An 11,571-nucleotide genomic window follows, 5' to 3' on the forward strand; every position below is an offset into this window, starting at 1 on the left:
CAGCTGTGGGACTGGGAGGGGAAGCGATGTCCCCAGAACAGGGGTGGTGGCACCAGCCCAGCAGCAGTATGCAGCATCTCTCCTGCATGTCTTCCAGCAGCCAAATGTGCTCCTCCTGGTCCCAGCAGCCAGGCCGGTGCCCAGTTCCCTGCTGTCAGATGGTGGTACCCCACAGCCTCGGGAAGAACGGGGGTCTGCTGTTTGTCTGAAAGGGGAAAGAGCCTGCGCAGGGCATGCATGCCGGGGTCCTGCCATGCAAGCAGCCCTTGCAGGCACGGGTGCCCTGTGCTCCGCAGGAAAGCTCGATCCCAGGAGGGCTGGTGGCCGGGGCGGCGCTGTCATGTGGGTGTCAGCTATACGTGGCCCCCTTTGGAGAGATAAGCGATCAGCGCTACCACCACCCCGACGTACACTCCTGTGCCGATGGTTATGGAGAGCGCAGCGAGGAAGAGAGCTCGGCGAGAAGCTGAACTGGCCAGGTGGAAATCTCCTTTGGAGACAGCCTTGCTGGTCTGGAAGGAGAAGAAACGCTCATTGCTCGCAGCCCCACCAACCTGGCCTTTTAGCCTGCATCTTTCACTATGGAGTCAGGCCCCCTTCTCCGGCCACTGCATCCCGTGAAGGCTGGGGACAGACAGCAAGGTGTCCATCGGCCCGGGACAGCTGAGCTCAGCAGTGCCACCTACACACATTTCCCTGTGGATTTTGCCTCCAAGGAAAGCGTGGGCTTTGGCTGTTAGTCTGCAAGCCCCAGCCATCTGGGTGCCAAGCCGGAGCTGTGAGCGGGTGGCTGGCCCCTCGTCAGCCCAGGCCAATGGTGGGTGCACAGGGGCGATGGCTGCATGGTACCAACCAGATATAAATATACCCTATACATATATATAAAATGAGGAGTGAACGAAAGTGGTTGTTATAGCAAATGGAGCTAAATTTAAATTGCACCAAGTACATCATCACGTGGAGAGTGCACTGTGCTACCCTGCACCACATGGAAAGATGTGAAATCAGCCACTCCTCGGGCTCCTAATCAGTTAAAGCTTCCCCTGCCTCTCACCGCCTCTGTGCCAGGTACTCATGTTATATACTTTTCCATTTCTGTTTCTATCATCTTGATTTAACTTAATGCCTCCCCCCCCATCTATTCTTGGTACAGCAGCATCTATGCAAACGTAGAGTAAATCCCCTGGATCTGCATGAATTATTCTGGGTCAACAGTGATGTAAGTGAGCCCAGGCTCTGGGCTAAGCCCTCAAGAAGGCAGCAGCTCCTCTGAGTTTGTGCAGTCCAAGGGCCACCACCCTCTCCAGCCTCTGCCAGCCTGGTGTTGGCTCGCACAGCTTAGCCAATGAGTCTCAGAAACAAGTGCAATGGGGGAGCTATAGCATGATATGGAGACCAGGCTGCCTGTTGAGTCCCATCTGCAGAGCAGCCTGATTCCAGGGCATGAGCTGCCCCAGACTGGGTCGTGGTGTAGGACCTCTGCACTACTGGAGAATTGGAGGACAGGTGGGAAAATGCTATTTTCCTGAGCCTGGGCGGAGGGTTAGAACTTGGGCAAGGGGCTAAGGGGAGCCTCAGTTCCCTAAATAAGACCCAAAAGACCCAAAGGAAAAGCCTGACCTCCAGTAACCCACACAAGATCTGGAGGACTTGCAACCCCACAGCAGTCGTGGAGACATCCAGGAGCCAGGAGCACCCTTTGTCTCAGCCCTCAGGGGTCTGGGCATGGCACAGAGACGAGCCTTCGAACCAAAAAGATGCCTGATCCCCTCTGAGGGCTGCTGTGGCTTGCAGGGCCCTTGCTCCAGTGCTCAGTGCACGCAGGCAAGCAAAGGAATCTCTTACCCCTTGGGAGAAGTAGAAGGCAGCAATCCCCAGGGGCCAGAAGCAGCACAGCATGGAGAAAAGGGCCAAGCCCAGGTGGTCCCGGGGGGGAAGCATCAGGAAATGATCCTCACTTTCGCTGTCACTGGAGGAGTCGCTCTGCAAAACCAGATGGATTCAGCACATGCCCACCTCCCCGTGCCACCCTGCAGGCTGTCTCAGCCCTTCTCCTCCCAGCTTCTGCTCTCTCCTGGCCCCATCACATATTCTCACGTTTCCCACCTGAAAATTCAAGGAGTGAGTTGCAAAAATATTTTAGCTTCCTCAGCCCAGTTTGATGAGAAAAAATGTAGCTCAGCAAATTCAGGAGCGGAGTGGATTCTCGGCTCCCTGCCAGAGCAAATGCTGAGCTCGCTTGCTGGGGGTCTGGGATTTCCCTGGGAGATAGATAGTCTTAAACTGAAATATCTTGAGCTTTGGCAGAACTGGCTGTTTGTCTGCTTAAACAAACTTAAACAAAGTGCCTTATCCCCATTAGGGAGTAGGAGATCAATATCCTGCTAAACTAATTTAGCAAGTGAGGGAGAGTGGTTGAATCGGAGCCTCCATCACAGGGGCGACGTGTCCTGTCCCCTTAGCGAGCGCATTTCTCAGAGCAGCTGCAGTCAGCCCTCCTGCCTTTGGGCACCGCTTGGCCAGCCATAAGCCAGCCTGGAAGTGATGTGTCCCAGTGGGAATGGCACACAGAGGTGGGGACACCCCTGCTGCCATCTGAAAAGGCCCCCCCCACCAGCACCAAAAGCAGCAGAGCTGTGCTGAGTGATCAGACATCAGCTCCAGCAGGCTCTGGGGACCTGCTCCCACCTCTCAAGGTGACGTTCCCAGCCTCTGCACCACCACTCAAGCTGTGGTGGGGCAGAGAGTGCAGCATGAGGCTGCTTTGCCAGCTCTCATTCTTTATGAGATTCATCCTGTCTTTATATTAAGCTTTCCCTCTGCAGCTGCCATCAGGCACGTGAATTTTGCTGTTATGCAAGGATTGCTATTTCCCCTTAACTTGAGTGCCACAAGCTGCCCTTGTCAAAGGGCCCCCACACCCCAAGGGTCCTGCAGAGATGAGCCCACCTCCCCTTCACTCCCAGTGGGCATGCAGCCAGGATGCCCTCAGGGAAGCTGACCTCCTTCTGAGGTCTGCGGTGAGGAAAAGGGAGGAGAAATGAAAAGGAGGAAGAAGAAATATTGGGTGCACAGGGAGAAGCTGGCAGGAGATGGTAGGGTCTGGGAGGAGAAGCTCTAGGGAAAGAAGGGAAAATAAATGACCAAGAACTTGGGCAGATAGCCAGAGTTACCAGAGGAAGAGTTTGGTGCCATCCCACCTGGTAAAGCTCACCTCATACTCCTGGAGCTCCTCTTCCTCCACCTCGTAGGACACAGTTTGGATGCGGATGTCGCTCTCTACCAGGCAGGACCCTTGAGCCTCGTGCCCATCGGAACCTTCAGATGGAGCCTCTTTGCTTTCCATAAAAGTGGTCTCGCAGCTTTCCGTCTTGCTGTCCTTGGCCTTGAGAGTGGTCTCATCCTTCACGAGGATGAAATTGGGGCCGTACAAGGCTTCAACAGCCAGCTGCAGGGAACTGGCATCCAGCAGCTGGTGAGTCCTGGCACCACCCGTGTTTTGGAAGATGTAGGAATACAGTTTCCCTTGGCAGCGATGACTGGGGTAGTCCTGGCTGTGATGCTGGTGGTAAGAATAGCTGCTGTGAAGGTGCCCATTGGCCTTGGCCAAAAGTGGGTTTTGGAGCTCACGTACGCTCTCCATGCTGCCGGCGGTGCGGGGGAGCGATCCTGCAGGAGCAGAGAGAGTGGGAGGGAGGAGGCTGTTATTTCAGCAAGGCAAGGGAGCAGAAAAGCTTCTCACCCATGCAGAGCTGATCTCAAGACAAGGCTAGTGGGAACAGAAAGATTTGGCCGTGCTGGAGAAAACAAGAGCCCTCCCTGCCTCTCCACAGCCTGAATGCAAACTGAGCATCTCTTCATCTCTTCCCAGCTGGCAGTAAGATAAGGATGCAGCCCCGCAACAAGATGATCTGATTCAGGCTGGATTAAGATGAGGATTTGCTGTATCTATAATGCATCTTGAGATGGCCACGTGCAGCCTGACAGGAAAGGACCTACTGCATCTTTTCTGCTGGTTCATAATGTGTGCTGTGACAAAGCCTAACAGACAGCATAGAAGTAGATAAGATGCTGACAGCCACTTGAAGGGCCTCCCTGTCTTCCCAAAGCAGAGGGTTGCATAGTGAATTACAGCCCTCCAGGCATTACATATATACCTAACTGGCTTTCAGGTACCCAAGAGGTTTTCTAAGACCCTTTCAAGGCTGAGCTGGGGCTGGGGTGAGAGTAGCTAGGCATTGAGGGAAGCCAGGAGGCTGCTGTGAGGACACGGAGGTGGCTTTTAGGCTGGGGTGGGGAGTGTCGGATGCTCAGCTGGCTGTGGAGAGGAACAGAGGGATGCGGAGGTTCAAGGAAAGACACCACGGGGCTTGGTTCACATTGAAATTATGACAATTTAAGTAAACGACTCATCACATCAGACCTCTGTTTAAACCAGCTCCACCCCTGGGTACAGCTGGCAGCCGAGCACCCTGGCTCTGGGCCACTGGCTTCAGAAAATGCTGAGTCCAAATGGCATCCTCAGCTACAAATGTCAACATGGGTTTCTTCCTCAGGAAAATTCACCCCTCCTCCCCCTTCCTCCATTTCAGAGTGCTGAAACCTTGTGCTGATTTTTTTTTTCTTTGCATAAAAAATTCTGAGATGAAATATTTCAACCCCTTTTCTTTGGAGGAGCATTTGCTATTTTGGCTTCCCAACCTGTCTTGGCACAAAGAAAACGTGTAGTGAAATATCAGCGTTCCCCAGGAGAGAGAAACAATTACTTTGTGCTCTTCGGTACCCAAGCCCCGTGTTTTACAGCTGCTCTCTAGCACGTTCCCGGGTCCTAGACCATGCCAACTTATTGCCTCACAACCCCAGATGTTCCTGGCCTCCTCAGAGACGTCTGTCACTGCCACCTCTGCAGGATGCTGTGTAGCAGAGACACGCTTCCACCTGACATAGGGTACCCTGAGGTGCACTAGGCTTTCTGACAGAAAGCACACCACCTTGGGTTTAAATCTGTCCTCAGGAAGAAAATATAAATAAAGAAGTTTGAGCTAAAGACTCCAGAGAGTGAAAAGCTGAAGTGGTACCATCCCCTTGGCCAAACTCTGCTGACCTGCACAGGCCTGAGTGCCGTACCTGGTTTTAAATGGCCTTGTCGATGGGCTTTGCTCTGGCAGCAGTCGTCACACTTTGGAAACCTGCTCAGGAGAATGGAGCCGTTCAAAAACACTCCTGCGCTGCTAAAACTCTGCATGCTTTGGTGAATGCTCTCCACTTCCCCCTCCCCAAAACCATTCTCTGCTTTCTGCAGTCTCCCACCTTACTAATAAAGCCTGTAATGGCTCGTACGGCAGATGGCCGTTAAGTATTTTCAAAATATTTAAGCGAGATGTGTATTTGTAGCACAGACGGTTTTATTTCCCGCACAGACCCAGAGAAGCACAAAGCTTCACGCTGGTTTTCAGGCAAGGAACGCACAAAGCTCTTCTTTGCTTACCTCAACATGCAAGTTACGTTTCCAACAAAATATCTTGCTTTTTAATGAAACAGTAAGGAGAGACCAGTCACCGAGTGTCATTTGAGAGCAGCAGCCCAAGCAGGAACAGAAGCCCAGCTCTAGCAAGAGAAAGTTGACAGTGTTGGGAGGATGTCCACGCCTCATCTCAAGAAATGTTTCTGGCAGCAAGCTGGGGTAGGGAGGGATGGGATCTTGCTGGGAGCTGCTGGAGGGAGCCAAGAAACGCCAGCAGACGGGCTGCGGGCAGGCAGCTGGACGCTGGGCAGTGGGTGCTGCCTGTGAGGACGTTGCTGCTCTGCTCACTTCAGGTCTTCGGTGGGAGGAGAGAGGGGGAGAGCTGTGCAGCAAAGCCATATGTTCACAGCAGCAAGCACTGGGAAACACTCAGAGCGTGGCGCGGTGGGGGGCAGGAAAGAAGGGAAAGCAGCCAGGAGGAATTGGAAACCTAGAAGACAGCTTGGGAGGTGGGAGGTATCACAGACCAGGGTGGGAAGAGAGTGTCTATGCAGCTGGACTGCTGCTGGACACGGACTCTGCTGGCTTTGGGCATCCTGAAGGATGCTAAAGGGCCAGCTGGTGGGAGGTGGCTGGCTGACCTGACCTGGGCTGGGGGCAAGAGGCAGGGAAGGCTTGCAGGCAGCAAATATCCCAGGGTGAAAACACCTTAGAAGAGCAATGGTGTGGGTAGCAAAAGAAACAGCAGGGAAATACTGCTGAAGCACGGGGAATTCTCTATGAATGTGGGCTGGGCAGGGCTGAAGGCTTCACCCCAGGGGAGCAGGGAGAGCCCAAACCTCTCTGGTACCTCAAACTACCCTGGAACCATCCCTAGAGCAGGGCCAGAACCTTGGAGGCTGCTGCACCGCACAGTGTGGACCGGGCAGGGCTACAGCTAGGAACTTTTAGTCCATGCTAGTTTCTATAATTCCAGAGGGTTCTGGGATTATAGAAGGTTTACTTGTACTAAAGCCTCTTTTCCTTGCTGCCTTCCACTCTCAGGAGTTGGGGACGAGCTCTCCCTGGGAGTAGGATGGGGCAATAACAGGGCTGCAGGGGGAAAAGTGCAGAAGGAGATCTCACTGGGCTTCTCATAAATAGGCAAAGGGACCAAGAAGTGCAGCCCTAGCACCCAGTCCTGGCATTTGTCGGCAGTGGGGAGGGGATGCCGAAGGCCAGGGTCACAGCATGCCTACAGCAGCGTGCTCAGCCCTGCTGGAAAGCAGCCAGGCTGAAACCTCCCTCTCTGAGAGCTGGTGTCAGGAGTCCCAGTGCTGGAGGGGTTAGAGATGCTTCCCATTCCTTAGTCACTGCATCTCATAGCGACCATGCCGAACGGTCTGGGTTTGCAGGTGTAGACGGGGGCTATCAAACCGCTAGAGATGGTATTAGAGAGGGAATGGCAGGGAGGGCGAGGACCAGCCCTGCGTCCACAAGCACACAGAAGGACAGAGTCAAACCAGCCCTGCCATCGTCCCCAAACCCTGTTTGGATTATCTGGATCCTGCAGTAAATTTGGCCACACATGGATTTAATAAAGTAAGCCTGGTAACAAATAAAGCAAGCCTAGTAATAAAGTAAGCCTGGTAATAAAGTAAGCTTGGTAATAAAGTAAGCTTGGTAATAACCAGGCTTGGGGTAAGAGGAGCAAAACCAGCAGATGACAGCAAGGAAGCTGTAAAAGACAAAATTAGCAAAGAGTGGCCGTTCTCTGTCCTCATTACCAGCGTGACCGTATGGCGTGCATATCTATCAGCCCCACGGGGCCAGTCTGGGCAGTACCGGCAGCAGGTAACGGTGGCACGGTGCTGTTGGTGCACAGGGAGGATGCACACATACAAGTGTACACGCACAGGGTGAGCCCAGGAAGAGGGCACACCTGGGAGGAGGCAGACTCCAGTGCCCTGATGGAGCTGGACTATTGCTGCAGCCCTATTGCTGAGACTAATGGCTGCTGGCTCCCTAACGAACTACTTTCCCCACCACACGGCTGCTCCTTTAACCACCCAGCAGGGCACCCACGCTCCCCAGGCCACTTGCAGCGGTCCCCAGCAGAGTGGGAAAAGCTCAACTGCGTTGTGTGTACTCTCAGCTTCTCAAGGCAGCTACTGGATAAAAGGAGCCAAAATAAGGCAAAAAAATAAGGAGGTAGCAAATTCAGCTTTGTGCTTCATGGATCTCACCTCCACACCACATCCCCTGGGGCAGTCCAGGTCCCTTCAGGACCATCCTGAGTGTTTTCTCCCCCACATGAGAGCCCCCGCCAGCAGCAGCACAGCCCTCAGAGGGACCCTCGGCACAGATGCTGGCTGTGATAAGCCCAGATAATGATGAATTAAGTAGCTGTTCCAGGAATCAATCATCATTTAATTGCCCTGTCAGGCAAACACTCTGCCTTGCTTCCCGGGCTCATTAGCAGGTTGCGACTGCATTGCATGTCCCCAGACTCCCAAGCGAGAAGGTTAGCCCACCCTGGCCAAAAGCTCATCCCTTCAGGACAGCACTCAGGGAGGCTGGTGCCCTCAGGGAGCAGTGCCCCGCTGTGCTGCTGCCCTGGCTGGTCCGAGGGCCAGGGACAGCACAAACGCCTGTTCCTAACCTGGATGATGGGAGGCAGCATCACAGCCAGGTATAGCTGCCGTAGCCCTGGGACACAGGTGGGCCCACTCCTGATGGTGCAGGAAAGCATAGGAGATGAGGCTAGCACCCTTCCCAGAGCCCAGGGCCTCCTGGAAGCTCTCAGGAGGTGCCTTGGAGCTTCTAGGCAGAGGCCCAAGTCCTGCCAGGGCACAGTACGACTGCCTCTTGGCATGCAAGCTTGTGATTCTGCCCAAGAGAAAACCAGCTCACAAGGGCTGCTGAGAAACAAAGGCAGAGGGAGGGAAGTTGGCATTTTGGAGATGGAATATGGGGATGAAGGAAGGGCTGTGACGGCTTGTGGACAATGTGTCTGGCAGGTGTGGACCAAGCCTTCTCAGCCCTAGGAACCTGCACAGCAGTATACCCGCCACAACCAGCCCTGAGCCCCGCAGGGTGAAGCACAGCTCAAGGGGAGAAGGAATCACTTCCATCAGCCCCACAGACATGGCTGCAGAAAGCAGTCGTGCTCCAGCCAACACACAAGCCCTCTTGTGGGTACTCGTCTCCACTCTGCTTCTCCTGCCTCAGGCGCAGCACCAGCATGCAGAGTTGGGGGCTGCTCATCCCTGGGGTGCAACAAAGCCTTCACTGGTCCTGGGAAAGGTTGCTGTGGCAGGAGCATCAGACGAGGAGGTGGCCGGGGGTGGAGGGGAAGGGGCAGAGGAGTGGTGTGGGAGAGGCAGGTCTTGGCGTGGGGCAGGAGGGGAGGGGAGTATGGTAGCCCCAATGGGGCTGGCAGAGGTGGTACCCAGAGAAGAAAAGGGGCAGGATAGGGGCTGCAGTGGAAAGGGCAAGAGGCCTGGCACAGGGGAAGCACAGTGACATCTGAGCCAGGCAGAGTGCTGGGCCCTGGCCACTGGGATGGAGAAGAAAGGGACTGTGGAGCTGCTGGAGGGGGAAGAGCTGGTGAGGGCCAGGAGGGGAGGAAGAAGGTGACACAGAGCCCATGGACATGGATTAGAGGGAGGATAGCTGAGGTGTTCATGATGTAGAGCATCTAATTCACAACTTTGATGCAGCCGGTTTGATAAAGCTGGAAAGGAGTGAATAAAGCGTTTGTTCTGATGTCCTGACAGGTGGAGAGCCAGTGCCTCGGCAATGGGCTCCTGGCTCCAACAGAGACTAAATTGCTCTGAGAATTGGGATGCGATGGGCTGCTTTTCAAGGTTCGCAAGTCAAATTGGGCAATTTCCAGGTGGAAATCGAGTCTTTATTCTCCCTGATAAAAATGTTTCTCTGCAGCAGTGCTTCGACCCAGCTGTGCTCAGAGCTAAGGCGTTGCTCCCTGATGGTAAGAAACAGCAAATCCATCCCCAGGGCCGGCAGGGAAGAGCCAGGCTGCTTCTGGAAGAGCGGTGCCAGGGGCTCTGCGGGGCTGTGGGCTACCCCACTGCCCTGTCCCCAGCCCCTGTGCCAGCAAGCCAGACACGGGGCCCGTGTGCATCAGCAGGGGAGCAGCGTGAGCCTCCAAACACTGGAAAGACGTGCTCGTAACGCTCAGCCTGGAACCGGCAGTGCCGGCAAACAAGCTGCGCCCGGCCGCTGTGGCACCAGGGGCTGCGGGGCTGCCAGGGCGCTGGTGGCCCGCTGCCACCGCGTTCCCCATCCCCGGCCGGGCACCCCCTGCTCGGTACCCACCCCCGGCACTTGGAGAGGTGGCCGCTAGATGTCCCAGGCACTCCACGCAGCGCAGGCTGCCGTTCCGGCCGCCGCACCGCCCCGGGGCCGCGGAAGGCGGGGGGACCCGACCGGTGCCGACCGGCCCCCGCCCGCCTCTCTCGGCAGAGCATCCCACAGCACCGCGGGTCCGGGACGGCGCCTGCAGGGACAGGGTGGGCTCACCGCCTGTATGTCCAAGTCGTCGGGCACGGCTATGCCTCCCCAACGCCCCATGGCTGGCGTTAGCCTCGCTGGTGTGACCCCAGCTCCTGCCCAGACTCGGAGCTCACCGGCAGGGATGCGGCCACGGCATGTGTCCCGGTGGCACGCACCCCTCCCTGTCCCTCATGCAAGGGAGAGGGGAAAAGGACTCAGCGAGCTGGCAAGGGGGGGAAGGAGGAAGCATGGAGCGTGATGGTAATAAAACACATGGTTGTGTGGGTGGCTAGGTGTATAATTAGCAGGTTTGGACTCTCTCGGCATCCTTTTTTTAGCTGGAGATGTAAACAAGTAAATAAGGTGACTGTCAAGAGTTTCCGCAGGCTGTCCTGGGTGTGGGTCTCCTGGGTGTACGGGTTGGTGGAGGAGAGGGGGCAACACAGGGGAGCGATTCCTGGGGGCTGCCCCACTGCTGGTGGGCAGCAGAGTGGCCACAGGGCAGCCAGCTGGGTCAGAGCAGAGAGGATGACCTGGCCAGCAGTGTTGTGCCAGGGAAGTAGGCCAGGATGGGATCAGAGATGAGAAAGCGCTGGAGGTGCCAACAGCCACACAGGGCCTGTCTTCTCAGCCCTGGGGCGCTCCTGCTGGATTTGCACCCAAACAACCTTCAGCCCTGCAGCACCCTCAACAGCAAGACCTAGTGAGGGGCTTTAAAGGGGTACCTGATGTCAACCAAAACTGATTGATAGCTTTCATTGGAGGCTTCTTCACATTTCTATTTGGGGACAAACATGCCAGTTTAGGGGCAGGGGAGAGTGAATTCCCCTGTCTGCTGTAGCATCCAAATCACTGGCCTGTGGAAATGTGAGCTCAGACTGGGAGGTTCAACCTCCTCTTCCTCAGCTCAGGACCATCCTACGGAAATACCCTAAGGCTGCTGCACACAAAGCTGTCTGAACAGAGGAGTATTGGCTCCCTACCCTCACTGCAGAAAGCCATCTTACGAACGGCAACTCCTGTAGAGCTACCTACTGACCCCTGGGCTCTGAGAAGCAGGAATGCTTCCAGCACAGATGCAGCCCCATCCCTCACCGAGACCAGACTTCCTGCCTGGGGTGCCCATATGAACACCAAGACCATGCTGTCAGGAGCATCTCACAGAGGTCCCCCAAGATGTATTTACTACCAGGATATTTTCGCTGCCACTGGATGCTCAGAAGGCTCATGCTTGCAGACTGTAATTTTGTTCATGGCTGATTTTCCTATGCTAATGGTTACAGTCCTCAATTTCACATCAGGTTTTCTCTATTGCTATTTATATCCAGTATTGAACCGAACACAGTGGGTATCCTAGATGGCTCCAAGCTTTTCTCCCTGCTTCCGCTATTTCACCCATACCCTTTTCTCCAGTCTCATCATCTCCACTTCAGGGCCATTCTTCTGCCCATGAAGTCCCACAGGCCATTGCCCCTTCATGGTTGGTGTTGCCCCAGGACCCTGCACCCCATCCTCCCCACAGATCGCTCTCGGCTGCCTGGTCCTGTGGCACAAGGTGAGCATCACCCATGGGGAGCAGCAATACCCTGCACTGGAGCAGACCTGTGTCT

The 11,571-nt window shown here is 55.2% G+C and overlaps 1 protein-coding gene across 1 annotated transcript; it reads right to left on the minus strand.

Annotated features, from left to right (window-relative positions):
• Positions 1-353: 353 nt before the first annotated feature.
• SYNDIG1L (synapse differentiation inducing 1 like) lies at positions 354-3,643 on the minus strand. The gene is made up of 3 exons (XM_074149745.1): positions 3,215-3,643; positions 1,846-1,983; positions 354-512 (listed from the first exon to the last, which is right to left on the minus strand). The coding sequence occupies exons 1-3, from the start codon at positions 3,641-3,643 to the stop codon at positions 354-356; spliced, it is 726 nt and encodes a 241-aa protein (XP_074005846.1).
• Between the last annotated feature and the right edge of the window lie 7,928 nt (positions 3,644-11,571).

Source organism: Numenius arquata, chromosome 6 (assembly GCF_964106895.1).
Source record: "Numenius arquata chromosome 6, bNumArq3.hap1.1, whole genome shotgun sequence".
In the NCBI taxonomy this organism is placed as follows: Eukaryota; Metazoa; Chordata; class Aves; order Charadriiformes; family Scolopacidae; genus Numenius; species Numenius arquata.

What these genes read in the sequence shown, in the direction of transcription:
- SYNDIG1L (XM_074149745.1), bottom strand. Translation starts at nt 3,643, where the DNA reads ATGGAGAGCGTACGTGAGCTCCAAAACCCACTTTTGGCCAAGGCCAAT. An exon ending in AGGAGCTCCAGGAGTATGAG is followed by an intron (nt 1,984 to 3,214) that starts GTGAGCTTTACC and finishes CTGGTTTTGCAG; the next exon opens with AGCGACTCCTCCAGTGACAG. An exon ending in CCTTCTACTTCTCCCAAGGG is followed by an intron (nt 513 to 1,845) that starts GTAAGAGATTCC and finishes TTCTCCTTCCAG; the next exon opens with ACCAGCAAGGCTGTCTCCAA.